A 21,175-nucleotide genomic window follows, 5' to 3' on the forward strand; every position below is an offset into this window, starting at 1 on the left:
TCTGACGAATCTCTTGACAGCTTTGCTGAAACAATAGACAAACTCGCTCGCCTCGCGTTTCCTGATTTAACAGATAGTGTAGTTGACCGTCAATCCTCTCAACATTATAATAGTGGGTTATTAGATAAGAGATTACAATTTTCTTTATGATTCGAAAAAATTTTTACTTTAAATAAAGCTTTAGAAAGAGCTTTAGAATCAGAATCAATATCAAAATTAGTTTATGGAGAAAAGAAAAATACAATTCAGCCAAATAATAACTTTAAACAATTAAATAGTTATAAATCTAATTTAAAAAGAAAACTAGAATTTGATAATAATAATCGCAAATGTTGGAATTGTAATAAACAAGGTCACTTTATGAAAGATGGTAGAAGTCCACAAATTAATAATCAACAAAATAAGAGACCTAGATTTAACCAAAATAATACGACTATCCAGCGTCAGGGAAATTAAATTAATCAACCTATTCTATTAAAAAAATTAAATTAAATAATTTAGATTCTAATATAAATTCAAAATTACATGGGACTATTAATAAAATTCCTTGCGAAATGAATATTGATACTGCAGCTGATATTACTATTGCTAATGTTAATTTATTTAAAGATTTACCAAACAATAAATATAAACCTTATAAAATTTTTACTGCATCCGGTGACGAATTTTCATATAAATTTGTTCACAAAACTCAGATTAAAATTTCGAATTTCTCCATTGATTTAGATATTAAAGAAATTTACGATTCATCAATTAAAAATTTAAATGATTCACAAAAAGAAAAATTTAATAAATTTCTGATAAAATATCAAAATATTTTTGCAAAAAAATACAAATGACATTGGCGTTTGTAATTATATTAAGACGCGTTTTCATTTGTTTCTCTATTCGCACTCAACTGGATAAACGGTACTATCTCTGTTGCACTTGTACATTAAATAGGAACTTTGTCCAAGCTTTTCTTGTAAACGAATGGAAGTTATCAAAAAATTCAAGTGCACTTCGCTAGTTCATAGAGTAAAGCATCGGGCCTGTGTCTTTATTTTGCGTTTAGAGCTTTTATTTCAGAGAAAAGCTGGGACAAAATTATTTGAAAACCGTTCTTAAACATGATATTGACACAGGAAATGCTCAGCCCATTAAACAATCACCTAGACGTATTCCATTACATTATAGGAAAGAAGCTTTCGAATTATTAAAAAATCTGAAAAGTCAAGGTGTTATTCAACCTAGTTCTAATCTATGGGTATCTCTAGTCGTATTTAAAAAGAAAAAAGATGAAACTCTTAGATTTTGTGTAGATTATCGACAATTAAATTCAGTGACTAAGAAAAAAGTTACTCCAATTACTCATCAATTGGAAATTATTGATTCTATAGTAGGCACAATTTGGATTTCAGTCATCGATTTTAAAAGCGGATATTGGCAGATTCGTATGAATGAGAAGGACAGGGAAAAGACAGCGTTTTGTATAGGAGGTCAACTTTGGGAATTTTTAGTTCTTCCATTCGGGCTATGTAATGCCCCAGCTACTTTCATCGAATTAATAAATATTGTTTTAGAAGGATTAATAGGAAAAATTTGTGAAGTTTATATTGATGACATCATCGTTCGTAGCAAAACTTTCTCAGAGCATCTCGAACATTTAGAAATTATATTTGACAGAATTCTTCAAGCAGGCCTAAAGATCAATACGAAAAATGTGTATTCTTCCAACACAAAGTTCCATTTTTAGGTCACGTAATTTCCGGAGATAAAATCGAATGCGATCCAAAGAAAGTTGAGTCAATTACCAATTGGCCTATTCCAAAAAATAAAACCGATCTTCGAGGTTTCTTAGGACTCTGCTCGTACTACAGGAGATTTATAAAAAATTTTTCCCTAATCGCTAAGGATCTCCATAAATTAACTGAGGAAAAGTACAATTTATTTGGGATGATAAAGCTCATCAAGCCTTTGAAAACTTAAAGAAAGCTTTAAGTACTGCCCCTGACCTAACACCTCCAAATCCGAACCTTCCTTTCATTCTAGATACTGATGCTTCCGACTTCCAATTAGGTGCAGTTTTGTCTCAAGTTCATCAAATTAAGACTCCTGATGGTAAGGAGTAAGAGGTTGAAAAAGTAGTAGCTTATTATAACAAAATATTGAATAAGGCGGAAAGAAATTATTGTGTTACTAGGAAAGAATTATTAGCTGTTGTTAAATCAATTGAACATTTTCGTCATTATTTAATAGGAGAAAAATTCATCATTAGAACAGATCATGCTGCATTAAAATGGTTTTTATCTTTTAAAAATCCTGAAGGTCAGATGGCTCGTTGGTTAGAGGTTCTATTTCAATATAATTTTGAGATTGTTCATCGCCCCGGTAAAAATCATCAAAATGCTGATGCATTATCTCGCCGTCCTTGCGATTGTAAAAAATATCAAAAATTAAATTCAAAAATTTCAGAAGATTGTCTTTATATCAAACAAATAAATTTAGGAATTGCAGATCCTATTGATTGGGATAAACCCCAAATCGAAGATGAATTACTGAAAGTTATCATTGATTTTAAGAAAAAAAATCTTGTACCGGATTGACAGTCTATTTCTCATCACAACTCCACCTTGAAATTTTATCTACTCTATTGAGATTCTTTAGAATTGAAAAACGATATACTTTATAAAAAGTGGGAATCTCCTAATCTCTCGAAAATCGTTTGGCAAATTATTGTTCCAAAAAATAAAGTTAACGACGTTCTTCATGAAGCACATAACTTTCCGTCTGGTGGACATTTTGGAATCAATAAAACCCTTGACAAAATTCGTCAAAGATTTTATTGGGCAACTTGTAAGCAGGATGTTGAGTTATGGTGTAAAAATTGTAAAGTTTGTTTCTCGAAAAAAGGTCCTCATCGTAAAACTAAAGCAGAATATCAGATTTATAATGTAGGGTCACCATTTGAAAGAATTGCAATTGACATCCTCGGTCCAATTACCAAATCCTCTTCAGGAATTCGTTTTATTTTAGTTGTCACAGATTATTTTACTAGGTGGCCAGAAGCAATTCCTCTTCCAAATCATCAAACATCCACAATCGTTGAAGCATTAGTTTGTCATGTTATTTGTCGTCATGGTCTTCCTTTGTAAATTCATTCAGATCAAGGTAGAGAATTTGAATCTTTAATTTTTAAAGAATTGATGGAATATTTAGGAATAAAGAAAACTCGAACTACTCCTTTGCACCCTCAATCAAACGGCTTGGTTGAAAGATTGAATAGGACGATTCTTCAATACCTCTCAAAATTTATCTCAAAAAATCATAAAGACTGGGATAAATGGTTACCACTTTTCCTGTTAGCTTATCGCACACTAAAAGTATATAAATTAACAACTAATAAATAATAAGATGTAACGATGAAATATGTTTAAATATCAAATTTAATAAAATTTTAGAGATACTCGTTTTGTTTCCTTTATTATGTGCAGATAATATTTCCAATTTCATGGGGGAAGGAGAGAAGGAGTTCATTCCTAGTCCTTCAAGGAGGAGAGGAAGGAGTTCCTGTTCCCATTCCCATTGAGGATCCATTATTCAAGAGGAGGGTTACATTTGTAATTTTATTTATTTGATTCGTTGATTAGGAAAATAGAGTCACGCGTATCGATTAACTTCTTAGCAGAATATTTAATTTATTTTATCAATTCTTAGCTCAATTAAATTATAGACTATTTTGTTATTTTTTTATCTTTGCGTTAGCCTACAGGGTTGTTTTTTCTGCTATGGTGTTTTTTCCCCTGTAGGGTGATAGATAGGGTGTGCTGGGACCATAGTGGAATCGAACCAAAATTGCAAATGATTTTAATTTCAATTAAGTTCGATTCGCCCAATACAATTTTTATCGGGACGATAATTTATTGAAAAGGGGGTAGTGTAACGAATGTGAAACTGATGTTTTAAAATATTTGAATAACTAGAAAACAAATGCCTTCTTCTCTTGTTTTATATAGATGCGCGACTAAGTCAGTCAGTCTTATATTGACATCTTAACAGCAAACATCTGTATATCACTAAACTATATATCTCTTTGCTTTCTTTTACTGCTGTTAATTGTGGTGTTATTATTTCTAATATAAGTGTGTTATTATTGTAGTTTATAAGTGATATTAATTTAAGATACCAGTCACTACAATACATATATATATATATATATATATATATATATATATATATATATTGTAACGGGTTTACAGGTACTTAAGATTACGATAAACTAATTGATCAGAATTAACAAAGTAATTAATCGTATATTGAACAGAAGAAATAATTGATCGGGTTCACACAAATTATCGGTTACAAAAAAAATACTAAATGCCGTGGTCGGCTTGACTCGATATAAACAAAATTAAAAAAAACGTAGTTGATCGAAAACAGTCAGTTCATTGCTCAAAAAAAAAAAAAAAAAAAAAATAACAGTCAGTTGTCGAAATAGAAATACACTTATTTGATTTTACAAACACACACGACGTAGTTCTTAACGAAATACTCGACTGGTGACGTCAGAGTATTTTACATAGCAAGACTCGGCTGCCGCAACGAATGAGAAAGAGATAATCTGTAATTCTCAGAATTGCTCGATTGAAATAAAATAAAATATAAAATAATATTTTATTTCGGTAACGCGTAATTTCACTATCATACAGTTGTCACGAGTAATTAACTATTTAATTAATAATTATTACACGACCACGGTTCACTCGTTCACTACAAATTGGTTGCACACTTTGTTCAGGTTTCGCGCCGAGGCTTCGGCTTGTTCACAGTCGTTAGGCTATCGTTCACTCGGAATTTATTTGTCGGTCACTTTAATTAATCGTTGATCAATAATCGAATTGTTCAAAACTCGGAATCGAAATTGGTCGTTTGGTCGGAGTCGAATTGTTCAAAGTACAAAAACGCATCCGTTCAGTACGAAGTCTATCCCGGATCTCTCGTCACCGTCCATGCGGTCGATCTATTGCTCGGTCGAAGTCGAAATTTTCGATTCTAAATGTCACTAGGATTTGCTCATCCGGTAACTATTTATTATTCGAAATAAATTCAAACCACGAGTCGATGTCGAATTTTTCATCATGTTACAATATATATGTATATATATACGTTATTTTTCGTATGGGGATCAAATCAAAGTGAACGTTACAAGCACCAACTGATTTTATTGTACTTGCGAGCATGGTAACTCAAGATTTATAGTTTAGCTTACAGTAGTTAACGATTTTTATACAGATTTTTAAGTTATAGTTTAAGAATATTTAATTCTTATTTAATGGAGTAACGTCTATCTACAGTTATGGGCTTTTAATAAGAAAATTAAGAATTAGAATCAGAAATATGGAAATTGAATATGGAATATCGTTTAAGATTAAAGTTTGAGATAATGATAAAGTTTTGGTTTACAGTTTTGGAATTTTGAGTATGTGGAGAAGTCAGTATTACCGTGGAGCGGGACTTGAATTAGTCACCCGGTATCATCTGTTGATAGAACCTAGTTCTATCCCTATGAGACTTCTTGGTAGATTGCAGAGGTCTACCTGAAATGCTAGCGCTCCAGTATATAAGAAATCTGATGGATACAGAATGGGATCAGTTTTGGAGTTTTGGTTTGGCAGGCCTCAACAGTAATTTTGTGACCATTGCTGTTGTGGAAGCCGTTTGGTCATTTTTAATTATTTAGTCTGACAGGCCTCAGAGGACAAGCTATGACCACTTGTACCGCTGAGGAAGTCATAGGTCACTTAGTTTATAAGTTTTACGATCCTAGCTAAAGTCTGTTACAGGAGAGTAACTACCAAGGATTCCATACTCAGAATCAGCTTTAGTGAGTACGTTTGGTGAGGTATAAGCCTCCAGTTACTGATATAGTAGAGTTTGGGAATTGATTTATGGATTTAGAATATATAGGTCAGTTATTGATAATGATAAGATTAAGTTTTGGATATTGGGTTATTGGGAAAAGGAAGCTGAAGGGAGACCTTCGAAGAGTACGGACGTGAGCATTCAGCGCTGGTCGCTCGAAGCGAGTAGATGTGTCTAGTAATGGCGCTCAAGTTCATGGCATTGCGGAAAGCTACAGATTCAGATTATTGTTACAGAAGTATTATTTAAAACAGGATAAGACGTTACTTGATATTTTATTTCTCAGTAATCAGGTATGAAATAATTATTATAATTATTAATAATTGAGTTCGAGTCAGAGTCTTGAGAGAATATGCTACTGTTTAATTAAAGAAAAGATTTAAGAACTAAGAGAATTATGAGAATATTGTTAAAGTTTAGAGTCATGTTCACGCTTTATTGTTAATATTATTCTATAAAATAATTATAAGAATTATGTTTAATTATTAAATCAATTACTGTCTAATTAACATCAATATGAGGCCCATGTACGTTAGTTTTACTAGTTTGTTAAAGAAAATGTTCTAGAGTATCGGTTTTTATAATTTATTGTTCTAGTTACCGAATATTACTTGATTACCGTTTAGTTTTAGTTAATGAATTGATTAATTTATAATCTATCCATACGTATCATTTAGATGCCAATTTACTTGTTATTAAGATTAAATTTCATTATTATTAGATTCATTATTTTGCTATAAAGTAAAATTATTTGTACGATGCTACAGTATTATGTTATTGTTAAATAGAGATTTTGAGTTAATTTGTTGTTTAATAAAAATTGCAAATTCGCTAATAATCTACATGAATTTGGAGTGATGTAACCCGGACCACCCTCTCTCCATAAACTTACACACTGAGCGACACCATGGCATACCGTAACTCTGTTTTTAGTTTTTCAGTCTCTGTTTTGTTTTTGCTTATAAGTTCTGAGCATTTTAGTTTTAGTTTTTAGTTCTGCGTGGTTTTGGTGATAATTCCACAAATTAAAAATTATCCAAATTTCATGCGTGGTTTTGAGATAATTCCACAAATCAAAAATTATCTAATTTTCATGATTACTGGTTTGGTGATTCCAGTGATAAAAATTATCTGGCGCCCTATTCGTATTGAGACTGGAGGCTAAGGTCAGAGAACGAAGTTGTAACGCAAAATTTAGCATACTAGCGTACCTAGATTTTGTCGTTATAATGTATATATTAGACTGTTTCAAATTAGGGGTCTATTTTTATTTTTTTGATGAACATTGAAAAATCTAAAGGGTATCTTAAAATATGGTGACAGTTAATATTTGAGCTCTTAATAATGGTATTTAGAGGTGGCTGTTAATAACTTTCGATTTTCCATGTAGTAACATGGTAAAAAATACATAACTTTCGAAAAAATCAAGATACAAAAAACTTCTCCTCAAACATTTGAGAGCAAATTTACTGATCTACAAAAAAGGTCTTTTATGATTTTTCCATAAATTCAACCATTCACAAGATACCATTCACAAGATAAGATAAGTATCTTATTATTTTTTGATAGAGAGAGAGAGAGAGAGAGAGAGAGAGAGAGAGAGAGAGAGAGAGAGAGAGAGAGAGAGAGAGAGAGAGAGGAGACGAGACGAGACGACAACAAGGCCTATAATTTTACGAGGACAATTACTAGGACGAGACCCGGACAAAGACACGACGAGGAAAGGATCTGGAATGTTTTGATTGTAGAGGTATTTATAAAATTTATCCCAGGCAGTGAGCCGGAAAATTTTATTAAATACTTAGTATACGTCTAGTAGCGTCGCGTCTTAACATTCGGAACCAATTACTCGCAAATTAAATAAAATAATTTCGTAAATAAAATTTCACAATTTAAACTCGGACGTAATTATTAAAATTAAGTAATTAATTGACTCCAGGCAAGTAGCCGCAGCCACTGCGTTAGTAAAATATTTCTAGGCAGGTGGCCGGAATTATTCTAGAAGTTTCCAGGTAAATCGTGGAACTCACGCACCGGAAAACTGTCGAATCTAGTCATAGTCGCTAGTCAAAAATTAATTAATTAGAAGTAAAATTAATAAAATAATTAAAATTACATAAAATTAATAAGTAATGGTCTCTGGAAAAATTATAGAAAGGTCCGCGGTCAAAGTCACGAAAAAATTAAATAAGGAAAACTAAGTTAATTAATGAAATTATAATTAATTAAATAGAGGAAATAATTAAAAAAAAAGTATTAATAAAAATAAGAATAATTATTGCGATGAGCCAGTACCTGAAAAGGAACATGTGATAAAAGCGGAAAAAAATAATGGCGGAACTTTAGTTCGAATAAATTTGGTAACGTCGCGAGGAAATGACTGAGAAAAAGTCGTGTGGTAGTGAAGTTATAAGTTATTGGTAATAAAAGTGATAAAAGAATAATAATAAATTAAGAAAAGTTAAAAGTAAACAATAAATTAATTAATAATTATTTAAACTTCCAAATTAATTAATTTATTTTGTGGGAAAATTATTTTAACTCAGTGTGTGTGAAAAGAATAAAGTCCAGGGGACTGAGTGAGTGTGTGAGAGAAAATAGATAAGGATTTAGTGGAAAAATTTAGTAATTCAGTATCGCGAAGGTTAAGTGATTTTTAACAATTGTGTGTGTGAGTGTGTGGAAATGCCAAAGGTAGTTGGCTGATTTTATTAAAGATATTATTGCGGGTAATAAATAAATTAGTAGATTAAGTGAAGCATTGCGGGTCAATAAATAAAAGGTTAATTAAGGTTTTAAGGTTTATAAGGTATAATGTTACAAGGTTTATAAAAGGTCATAAGGTTTATAAAAGGTTTTAAGGTTATAAAAGGTATAATGTATAAGGTTTATAAAAGGTTATAAGTGAATAAGGTTTATAAAGCTTAAATAGGTTATTGAGTAAATAAAAAGGTATAATTTGTTAATCGGAGAAATAAATCATTTATAAGTTATCCTTCCTCATCCTTCTCTTACAATTAAGTAAATTACACCGACCCTGACGATTTAAGATCCGGTTCTGGGAGGCCGTTATCACTTCCAGTGGCGCCCTTAAAAAGGTAATTTAAGGACGACTAGAGTAACAGCATAGCCCTGTTATAATATATATATATATATATATATATAAGGGTGCTTCGTTTAACAGGACTATTTTTTTTTTATAATCTATTGACGGAATAATGTTCTAAAGATGTAAAAAAAAATTCTCACCAAAGATGAGCTCTTAACTTTAATTAAAGTACTCGCTAAACGAATTTGAAATTTTCCCATTTAATTAACATGTAAATTTTGATTTTTTTTTTCCAATTATCAATATCTCCGCGGCATTTTATAATATTTAGTCTCTGTTAGGCGGAAATTACAGAGGAATCTTTTCTCTTTGAATGTGCTTGTGGCTAATTTACGTTTTGTAACCGGCCTCACTGGTAAAAAATCTTTAAGCCAATTTTTTCTCAAATTTCATGGTTTTTTTTTAATTTACTCGCAAACCACTAATTTTAGAACAAAATTGTACAGGATTTTTTTTTTTGTAGAGAATTTTATTTTCTACAAAAAAGGTTATTTAGTCTATTACCGTCGAGCTAGTAGTTTCCGAGATAAATATAATTAAATATCTCGAAAATTGAGATATCGCTGTTTTATCCAAAATTTTAGTACTTTTTTATGAAATTATGGCCGAAGAAATATATAATATTCCCTGGCTAATATATCATCAAAAATATGTCCATTACTATTCTAAGTTATGTGGAATGAAAACCATATTTTCAGCATTTTTTAAATTACTTAGCAATTTCAAGGCTATCAAATTATTGAAAGAAATGGTCGAAACATGGAGCTTAAGGTCGTAAATAAAAGATTATTAGACAAGATTTCAGATACTTTTTGCGGAAATTGTCTATGAATATTAGTTTAATAGTTATAAAACCTTCAACAGTGAGTAAAAACTGATTTTCACGAAAAATCATGAATATTTCAAACAGCCATAATTGCAAAACTATTCAAATGATTCAGATCATTTTTTAACTCGATCAAGGTAATCGTCTATAGAATAAGCGTGAAAAATTTCATTAAGATCCGAAAAGAACTGTGAGTGCCATCGTAATGACAAGACCAGTGATAATCATAGAAGGTAGAGGTAGTATAAGTAATAAAAGAAATAGTTTTAAAATATAAAATAGCTGTGAAATTTACAGGTTATTATGTGCACAATAAAATACAACTGATGAAACTGGATTATAATGGGACATGGATAAGTTATGTGAGATAAACACCATATTTTCAACATTTTTTGATTCCATTAGAACTTTCAAGGCTATCAAATTATTGGAAGAAATGGTCAAAACATAAAGTTGAAGGTCATAAATTAAAGCTCTTCAGACAAGCTTTCAGATATTTTTTACGGAAATTGTCTGTGAGTATTAGTTTTAAAATTATATGAACTTGTAAATGGATAAAAACTGATTTTTTTGAAAAATCGTGGAAATTTCAAACAGCCATAACTTCTAAACTAATCGACCGATTTAACCCATCTTCAAACTTGACCGCGATAATCGCCCATAGAATAAGTGCACAGTTGAAAATTTTGTGTTCCTCATAAAATTTATATATAATATATAAATGTATAGGATATAAATCAATGAAATTATTAATTGTAAATTAACTTGTTTTTATTATTTTTTAGGGGTGCTCGAATGCTCGAAACTTCAAATTATTCGAGGCGAATCGAATCGAACATTCGATTCGAGATTCGCCTCGAAGATTCGAATAATTCGAAAAGTTCGGATAGTTCGAAAGATTTGAATAGTTAGAAAGATTCGAATAGTTAGAATGCTTCAAATAGTTCAAAAGGTTTGAATAGCTCGAAAGAACTCCCCATAAAATTATAGAAAATTTTTTTTTTTTAATTTTTCGTCGTTACGACCTCTATAATGTTTTTATTGTATGTTAAGCCAATATGTGATATGTGGGGTAAAATAGACCATTAAAAATAAAAATTGTAACGAAAAAATTAATTTGGAAAATAAAAAAAAAATAATAATTTTTTCGTTGCAATTTTTTTTAATTGGTCCATTTTACCCTACATATTGCTCTGAAATATAATTAAAAAATTATAAAGGTCATCACGACAGAAAATAAAAAAAAATTTTTTAGCTAATTTTCGAAGGGGGCCTTCGTGCTCCAGGTTCCCCTAATAGTTTGTTAATTTAATAAAGCCATAAATACGAAATTTCTTAGATGCAATAACACTATTTACCGAAGATTCGAAAAAATTTCGAACTATTCGAATCCTTCGAATTATTTGAATCTTTCCAATTATTCGAATCCTTCGAACTATTCGAATTATTTGAATCCTTCGAACTATTTAAATCCTTCGAGCTGTTCGATATTCGACTCGAATCTAACTATTCGACTCGATTCGAACAAGATTCGCACGCCCCTATTATTTTTAAATGTTTTACTCGTGAATTTTTGTTATTATTTAATAAAACTATCAGAATACATATTTAATTATAATAATACACTCATGTAAAAAATGAAAAGAACAGAAAGATTTTAGAAATTTATTTAATGATTTTTGCAAAGCTGTAACTTTGTAAAAAATATTCGTATCGAAATTTTGAAAAAAGTATTTTATAGCTGGATATCTCTAGTTTCGGGGCATTCTGATTAAAATTTGTTTAGGGCTACGGCTATTGCGCAAACATGAGAAATAACGCGAGACAGAAATTTTTGATTTTCTTTCAGAGTCCGCGGGCTGTGAAAACATTTTTTCAGCTAAACCAACGCACAGGTCGATTAGAAAATTTATTCAGCTTTAATATGCATTTCTTTAGAGTTTTGTACGACAACTTATCGCTGAGATACCAGCCTTAAAACGAAAAATGATTCTTTTCGTTTTGATCATCGATACTTCAAGTACCAATAATCGCACAGTAAATTAGAGGGCGACGTTAAAAGCTTGAATTATTCTCTACAAGACCTTTGTATCATTTTTTGGAAAATTTTATTTTTAACATTCATTAGAAGCACTAAAAAATGTCTTTCTTTGGTTTTTTAGTAAATAAACCACTACTTTGTAGCTTAATGTAGGGGAGGGTGGGGTCAATTGAACTAAAAAAATTCTTTAACATTTTTTTTTTTAGATGAATAAAAGCAAAATGATAACTTTTTTTTGTACGAAATTATATTCTTTTATGTAGAATATCATTTCTCATAAGCACATAACTTAAGAAATGACTCACTTCGTTCGAGCGCTCAACCGCTCTCATGGGCAATCGACAACTTACCGCATTAGTTGTAGAATATACTATTCTTATTTCGAAACTTCCCTATACCTAATAAATGCTTCTGATAAAGTATTTATTTGCTTCATAGCGTTGTTTATAATATTAAAATAAAAAAAAAAATTGTTTCAATAAAAAAATGACAAAAAAAAAGAAATTTTTTTTAACTCGATAAATTTATTTGCTCAATTAAAGAAATTAATTTCTTGGCTGAAAACTTTTTTTTTTGTTTGCGACAAAAAAAAATTTCTTGTCCCAAGAAAGTTTGTTCTTGGTTTAAAAAATGATTTTTCATGGTTCAAAAACATTTTCGTTTCAACTCAAGACATTTTTTCTTGACTCGAAAACGTAACAATTTTTGGCCAAGAAAGAAATTTGTCGGTTTGAAAAAAAAATGTTCTCAAACCAAAAAAAAAAAATTTTTTTGGACCAAGAAAGTTTTTTCTTAGTTTAAATAATTTATGTTTCAAACTAAGAAAATTATGTCTTCCGCGAAAGAAATAATTTCTCGATCCAAATAATTTTTTACATCAATAAAGTAAGAAATTTCGCTTGGTTCAAGAAAAAAATTTCGAAGACATTTTATTTTTTGGCTCAAGATTTCCTTTTTTTTCTGTGTAAAAAATTTGTAATCAAAATGCACCGAAACTAGAGATTTCAAGCTATAAAATACTTTTTTAAAAATCTCGATACGATTATTTTTTACGAAGTTACAGCCGTGCAAAAAACACTAACAAAATTAAAAAATTTTTCTGTTCCTTTTATTTTTGGCATGAGTTAATGAACATAAAATTATGTTGAAAAATAATTAATTCCTTTTATGATTGATTATTTACTTGTACAATTTTTAAAGTTTTTAGTGCGCGACTCTTAATGCGAAGTATTAGAGTGTGATTTACGATCGAAAAATTCTGGTTGACTTTTTTTTGCTATTGCTTTTACTTTTCCACTCTTGTTAGTCCACAGAGCTTAACCAAGTTACACATTATCGGATAGAGAATTTAATAAGGATTAATTCTATGACTTATCAAGACCAAGTTGATGTATTAATTAACTAAAAAAAGATCAAAATGTAAAAAAAAAATTTCCCGTCAAGCACGAGAAAGTGTCCGTAACCCGTAAACAAAAAAACTCGAGAAAAAAACCATTGTTTGGATCACCTTTTTTTTTTTAAAGATTATTTTAGAGCCAAAGAAGAAGTATGTCACAAATGGCCATCAAAATCGGACCCGTTTAATTATAATTAATAAAAATAACTTAACCAATTTTATATATCTATATATGGTTTTACATATACTTTCATCACACCAGTCGTGCCTGCGCGAAACAATATATCTAATTATTTTTCGGAGCAAAATTTAAATTTCTAGTGTAACGGAAAGAAATAAAAATTGTCCTTGAAACTTTTATCGTATAATTTTCTTTTTTTGCACGACTTTTTTTTTTGTTTTTTATATATTTTTCCACGATGAAATAAGCATCAAGAGTCGTGCACTTTTGGATTTACTAATTTTTTTTTTATAATGAATAGCATTTTTGATAAATAATTATCATTGAAACTCGATTATATTTTCAATATTCATTGACGTCAATATGTTTATTTAATTTGTAGACTAGAATTGAGCCTAACCTTATCTTCATTTGTCCTTCGAATATTGAAATTTATAGGTTGTAGGAGGGCGCTTCCAGGTCAACAAAATGAATACGTTAATGTAATTTATTTTCAATATTTTTAGCAAATTTGCTTAGTAGCCTGAGTACTAAACCCAAAATTATCGCGATTAAAAATTATGTATAATCATTAATAAAGGAAAATAAAAATAAATGAAAAAGTATCATAGTTGGATTAGCGAGACTTAGCGTTTGGGATATTTTCGGTTTTTACCCTCACCATCAAGGCGCATGCTTTAGGTATTAAATTTTTATGGTAGGGGTAAAAACCGAAAATATCCGAAACGCAGTCTCGCTAATCCAACTATAAATTTAGACAATAAAAAATAAATTAAATTAAAAAAAAAAAAAAAAAAAAGAAAACAGCTTCACCTTAACCGTTTTCGATGTTCATTAATACTTGGCATCGTTGGCATTTGTTGATATCCATCAAATCCTTCAATAGGAAAACTGTCCTCAGTTTCCAATTCAAGTTCTTCAGTTGGATCTGAGCCACCAACAACAAAACTTACAGGTGTTTCGGACATCTTGTCACCGTTATTTAAATTTTTTAGTAATTCTTTTTTTTGTATTAAAAATTTTTGTTGCAGCGTTTTGTTCTCGTTGTCGGTATTACCTTCAAAATGAATGTAGTCGATATAAAATTTTAATTTAATATTTTTTAAAGATCTCTTTAGCAGGTTAAATCTTATTTTATACGAAAGCTTCTTGAGTGTAACGCAAGAGATGCAATTTATTGTAAAATCCCCATGCAATTTTAGTCACGAGAATCAAACTTATAATTAATTTTTATTAAAATGACAATTAGATGAAAAGAAAATTAGTTATGAATCCAAGTAAAGCTTATCTCATATGTTTCAATATTCTTATACTCACCTAAATCAGTGTTTAAATTAGAATAATTTTTTTTTAAATTTAGATAAATTATACAAGATGACAGAAATAACAATAATAGTAGAGAAGCCAATAAACCTAAAAGTTGCTTGACATCATATTCAAATTGAATGATGAATTGAAATGACCAAACAGCAAGTACAATCACGAGACAACACGTACGAAAACCTTGAATTAAATTTTGCAGCTACAGGTTCTTTTGTATTATTTCAATATATTTTTATTACTCCCATTCGTTTTTAATAACTTCATTATTTTCTTTAAATAATTCATGTACAATAAAATAACAAAAAAAAAATATATTTTTCTAAAAAAGATAGTTATCAAACTTATCAAACTAGTTGAAATATTGAATGATTAAAATTTTCTTAAACTTGAATATAATTAAAAAAAAAAAAAAAATTGACTTGAAAATAGTTTTTTGTACCAATAGTAAAGTCGAAAAGTTCTCTCAACATACCGCCGATGTAATTTATTTCAGCACTTTATCTTTAGTAGTTGATTCACGTAATTTAGTCAATGTTTTGGTATTATTATTGATTAATTTATTTGTTTAAAAAATCTTAAGGAGAAAGAAAAAAGACAAAATAATGCTATGAGTATAAAAAAAAATACTTCTGGACAAAACGTAGTTGTCTGTAGCACAGATAAATAGCTACTCAACGAAATGATAAACTGATCGGCTGTAAAAGAATGACCGGAATATAGTTCAAGGGTCGGGAAGAAACTTTACTTCTTTAACGTTCACGTTTAATGTGTGTACAAAACGATAAATAGCTTAACACTTGTTCATTTTATATGACACTAATTAATTTGGATACATAGAGAGACATTTGTCTAGAGACAATCAGAAACTAACATATAATAACAACTGACATTAACTTTACTTTTTAATTGCAACTCTATTATTGATTATAACTAATAATTTATTCATTTAAAAAAATAAATTAATTAATATACATTTATTTAAAGATAAGTTAAATATTTTATTATGTATTTTTATGTGCATATTCATAAGCACGTGTAATTACTGTAGCCTGTAATTCATATGATATTTTTAGTATTTCATTTAAAATCAACAATTAATAATAATTAAATAGTTGTACAAAATTAATGATATTAATCTCATGAAAAATGAGATAAGCGAATGAATAAATTTATTTAAATTGATCGAAAATAAGTTAACGTCTTATCTAACAATGAAAAAAAAGTTCTGTTTAGTACACTTGACCTTGTATATTATATTTCGTAAATAATATACGACGGCGTTACTTTTTTAGGACATCAATATCTTCATACCAGGAATTATTTGTATACTTGATTACTGATTATTGTATCTTTTAGTTTTATTACCCATAAATATCTCGGTAATAGTTAATTTTTATTGTTTCCAAAAATTTATTTTTCAAATTCGAATAACGTCTAATAAAATATAGATGAAAACACGTGTTAACGATAATATATTTTTATCAATTACATATCAACGTGACCTTTATCCTTAATGTTTGTATATATAATTTGGATAAAATTTTAATTTATTATAATTTTATAAAATTATAAGATTAACAAAAATCTATATTGATACACAAAATCATAGTTAAAACATTATAATTACATACCATTGAATATGCTAATAATTTGTCCCATTTATAATTATTTTATCATTTTTATATTACATGTTTATGTATTTAAAAATTAAAAAAAAAGGCTATTATTAAAGTAAAAAAAAAATAAAAAATCAAATATAGTGAAATAAGAAAAAAAAATAGTTTTATATGAAGAATAACGTGATTGGTCAATGAAATCGTCAGGCCACAAAAAGAAACGCAGCGATTGGTCCAGATCATTGCTATGAGATAACATCAAAAGCACATGCGTCTCAAATAAAATTATTTTTTGTATAAATTAAAAAAAAATTGAATAACCAAAAGCTTACACGACCTAGTTAATGTTGCTTGATTAATATAAAGTATAAAAGTAATTAATTTTTGCATCATGTTAAAATAAATTTAACTTACCGGTGACGAATTTTTCGTTGAGGTTGAGTCCCTCGCTCCTGCTGGAGGTTAGGATAAGTGTTGTGCTCGTCTGCTGACATTCGATATATTTGTTTTATTTACCACTACATATACTAAAGACAAATATTTAATATCTGTGTAGTAATATGTTAATCAAACATTTGATATTTCATTGAAAATAAATTTAAACTTAACATTAGCAGTAATACAATTTTAGTAAATAATTATCTAAACAGTTTTTCTTATATCGATTGTTTTTTATCCACGCTGTTTACTATGACCTTCTTCTTCTCTTTATAGATAGTTTTTTTCCTCCTTTATTGGCTAACGGCCCTCAAGTGCCATGTGCCAGTATCTATTATATTATAGATAGTTACGTGTATATAATCTAGGTTCTAGGTATATACATATATGAATCACATGTATAGATGTATATTGTCACGGAAAAAAAAAAAAAAAAAAAAAAACGTTAGGAAAGGGTAAGTTGTTTTGTGAGAGAGAAACATCTAATTCTTTTACATTATCGATAGAGACGAACAAAATTATTCCGGACTATCTTTTCTAGAGGGCATTACACGACAATAATAGCTTTTAAATTATTAAATTTAAACATGATATACATCAATAATACATTATTATAGTTTTAAGTTTATCGATACGTAGTATTAAGACAAAAGACAAGTTATTTGATCTTCAAGCAATAAATAATTAAAAGTGATTTATTATGGAAAAATTAATAAATAATGTAATAGAGGTAATAAAATGATTTAATTTATTAAAAAAAAAAAAAATAAAATATTATTCTGTTATTATAATTGCAGTTCGTAATTAAACTCTCAGAGGTTAACTTTGATGTCGAAAAATCAAAAATTCAAAAATACAAGCATATTGACATTGAATTAATAAAAGATGATAAATTTGATTGGGTTCAAATAACACACTGTAGTTTGACAAATTTATACCATTCTGATTGGATTGATGTTCTATGTAAAGCTGTATGTCAATCGTCAGTTGAAAATACATCAACTTTAATTTTCTTCAAATCTAATCATAGTAATCATGAATTTACTTATAATATACATAAATTAAATCAATATCGAGAAATTTCTTCATTTATACGTCATCCTCATCTAAAAGAATATTTAGGGATAAAAATTGAGGTAAACTGAATAATTAAGCTATTTTTATTGGAATTTAATTAAAAAAATTTTTTTTTTATCTTTACAGCATAAATTAAAAAAAGAAGAATATGAATTATTTAAAATAAAGTTACCGCAAGAGCTTAATAATTTGAATAAAATTTATTCGAATTTAAAATATACATTACAATGTGATGATCAGTTACTGTACAACAATTTCGTGAGTTTGGACGAAATTTTCAGTCAATGTTACTTGATGAGTTCTGCAATTGAAAAGGTTATCATATCAAGTATTAATGATGAATTTCGTCTGGAATGTTCTAAATTACTGGGTACTATGCAAAGTGGCAATTTAAATAGTGCTATGACGATTAAATTATTTGAATTGTTTAATAATAATTATGAATTTAAAAATAACCGGTAATTAAAATTATTTTTAATTAAAAAAATTCAGTTTATGTACTAATAATTTAAGAAAATAGTTTTTATATGTTGATTTTCACAGCAGTAATTATGACAAAGTTGAAATAAATATAATGTATTACTTATTAACAAAGATTAATTTATTTAAATTCTCCCGCGTATGCGCGCATCCATAGGGTCCATGGGTGTCATCTTTTTGTCCTAACAACCAGTTCTTTCGAGTCGAAAAGTATTTCGATTGAATATTATTTCCGGTATAGTTAAGAGTCAAATGATGTTAATAATGACTGTATTTATTTCTAGTGGATGTTTGAGACAGATTTGTATTTAGTCAGTTGCATTTAATGTTGTTTCCTTTAAATACAGATGGCTGATAGTAACAGTACGAGATGGTGACTTAGTAATGTAGAAAGATGTCAAATTATGAACAGTTGTACATCTAACTGATGTTATGTATTTGCATACAGTGATTAAGTCGGACATAAAATGTTACATGTGTATTTGTTGCTATCATGAAAAATAGTCACTAATCTATTAAAAAAACGATAATTTAATGCATTAGTATTTTATACTTTTTTTAAAATGAGTCAAATAAATTGCGAGCAGTTTGCTGATAATGCCAGTTGAATTTTTGTCTAGCCTTATTTAAGTTTACAATAATTTCGAGTCAGCGATTGTATGTTGCCAACATACTTGGTAGCATCGAAAGTTGTAGCAAGTGGAGGTTTATGCTCGTGCGATTTAGTGGTAGCAGTATATTATACCAAATTAACTTTATACTAGAGTATACAGCGGTACCAACTTTTTTAATTTTTATATCTCTGAAGGTAAGGTAGATCTCGAAAGGTAACTCTAACATTATACGCGGGTAGGGATCGGAATAAGAAAATTTAAATTCATATAAAATTTCTATTAAAACATTTATTAACAAAAATAAAGACATTAAAATTTACGACTATCATTAAAGATTGTTATTTTGATAACTGTATTTTATATTTTCTTAAAAATAGATAATTTAATTAACATATTTTTTAATAATTTAAAATATTTTATTGTCATAATATAATTTTTACTTTATTTGAAAAATTTAATTATTTACACATAAGTTACATAACAAAAATCTGGGCGTCGGTTGACCCTGCGGGCCGGCCCCAAAACTTCCCGCTGTTTTCGACCTCAAAGAGCTCGAAAACATTAGTGTAGATATATTTTCGAGCTCTTCGAGCTCGAAAATGCTATCACATGCAATTGTTTTTTTATGATCTTTTCAAGCTCTAACAAGTTACCTGTTATGCTGAAGTTTGAAAATTTAAGAATCGAAAATCATCAATGAAGCGGTTTTTAAAATTTAGTTCCTGATTATGTTCAGTAAAATAAGTGTATTGAGGCAGAAATCAATGTCAGGGATCAAAATCAAGATTTAAATAAGTTTTGACTCATGTAAGAAACAATAAAATATGAAATATCCGATAAAAATATTAAAAACTACGTTTTATCGATTTTTTTGTTGATAATATGATTTAAACTAAAAACCAAGTTCGATGACATTATATGATCAAAAGAAACTATAAAAAAGATGAGTTGGTATGATATCAGGTACATTTTAGTATGTTATATTGTGATTTATCCGGAACAAATAACATAAAATATTATTTTTTTAACATTTCAACGCCGATATCTTTCGAAGTAATCAATTGATTTTGATAGTTGACAAGGCAATCGACGCGTTTTATTGAGTTCTAGAGCTGATTAGATTTTGAAGTCGATCGGATAAGTTGTTTTTGAGAAATCAATAAAAAACTAAAAAAAAATTTTTTTTTTTTTCGTAATTCTCAAATATTTTCAAGTCTATTCAATCAAATAATCTGAAATTTTCAGGAAAGTTGATGGCCAACAAGTTCTTTCAATTGCCACCGCAACCGTCCAAATCGATTTATTAGTTCAAAAGTTACAAAGAGTTTACATACACACACACACACACACACACACACACACACACACACACACACACACACACACACACACACACACACACACACACACACACACACACACACACACACACACACACACACACACACACACACACACACACACACACACACGCGCGCGCGCGCGCGGACATCATTCTAAAAATAGTCAGAATAGCTTCATAGGACGTCAAAACGTCGACATCTGATGAAAACTCGATTTTCGAAAATCGGGGTGAAAACAATAACTTCCCGAAATTTTTGAAAATCGTCGATTTTCTTAGCGGGAAGTTAAAAAATAATAGTTCATTGAAAAAAAGAAAATTATAAATTAAAAAATAATTAATTTACTAATTATATCAATATTATTCAAATAAAATATTAGTCTTCACTCTCTATCCATAAATAATAAATAAATTATTTAAAGAAAAAAAAAAAGTTCGGCAACAAAATGCCCAACATTATCAAAAAAATTTACTTAAATCATTCCTTTAACGATACAAAAACATAAAATAAATTTCACAAAGTGTAACATTTTAATTTCTTAAATTATTCGATTTGGCGTGAAATACGCTAGAATTGAACACTCTCCAAAAAAAGTCTCTTATCGCTTTTTGATACATCCATTCTTTTAAAAGTTATTTAAGCTTGATGTCTAATTTATATTAAATTTTCAGATGTTTTAACTTTTCCGGCGAAACTATCAGACTTATTACAAAGTATAATGAAACCTTCTTTGTAGACAATTTTATTCTCTAAGAACTATTTCTAATAAAGTTTTTCGGATTCCGCATTGTTTTCTACTTCTTTATATTTTAATGTCAAGCACGTAAAAA

The 21,175-nt window shown here is 28.8% G+C and overlaps 2 protein-coding genes across 6 annotated transcripts in view; one reads left to right on the top strand and one right to left on the bottom strand.

The window, feature by feature from the left end:
• Nucleotides 1-17,145, bottom strand: part of LOC103570400 (acetyl-CoA carboxylase) — a 46,255-nt gene extending 29,110 nt beyond the window's left edge. The window contains exons 1-3 of one of the 5 annotated variants that reach the window (XM_053739648.1): nucleotides 16,409-16,729; nucleotides 14,772-14,957; nucleotides 14,268-14,511 (exon numbers count right to left, since the gene is read on the bottom strand). In XM_053739648.1, coding sequence (XP_053595623.1) covers nucleotides 14,268-14,511; nucleotides 14,772-14,957; nucleotides 16,409-16,436 — 458 coding nt within the window. In that variant the 5' untranslated portion in view covers nucleotides 16,437-16,729. Of the gene's footprint in view, nucleotides 1-14,267; nucleotides 14,512-14,771; nucleotides 14,958-15,216; nucleotides 15,605-16,408; nucleotides 16,730-16,807 lie in introns of those variants that run through there. The other 4 variants (XM_053739647.1, XM_053739651.1, XM_053739649.1 and 1 more) reach the window with 4 other exon arrangements.
• A 147-nt stretch (nucleotides 17,146-17,292) lies between these two features.
• On the top strand, nucleotides 17,293-19,115 carry LOC103570398 (uncharacterized). The gene is made up of 3 exons (XM_008548113.3): nucleotides 17,293-17,561; nucleotides 17,629-17,967; nucleotides 18,035-19,115. Exons 1-3 carry the CDS (start codon nucleotides 17,532-17,534, stop codon nucleotides 18,368-18,370), a joined length of 705 nt encoding a protein of 234 aa, XP_008546335.1. The 5' UTR covers nucleotides 17,293-17,531; the 3' UTR covers nucleotides 18,371-19,115.
• Nucleotides 19,116-21,175: the final 2,060 nt, after the last annotated feature.

Source organism: Microplitis demolitor, chromosome 5 (genome assembly GCF_026212275.2).
Source record: "Microplitis demolitor isolate Queensland-Clemson2020A chromosome 5, iyMicDemo2.1a, whole genome shotgun sequence".
NCBI lineage: Eukaryota > Metazoa > Arthropoda > Insecta > Hymenoptera > Braconidae > Microplitis > Microplitis demolitor.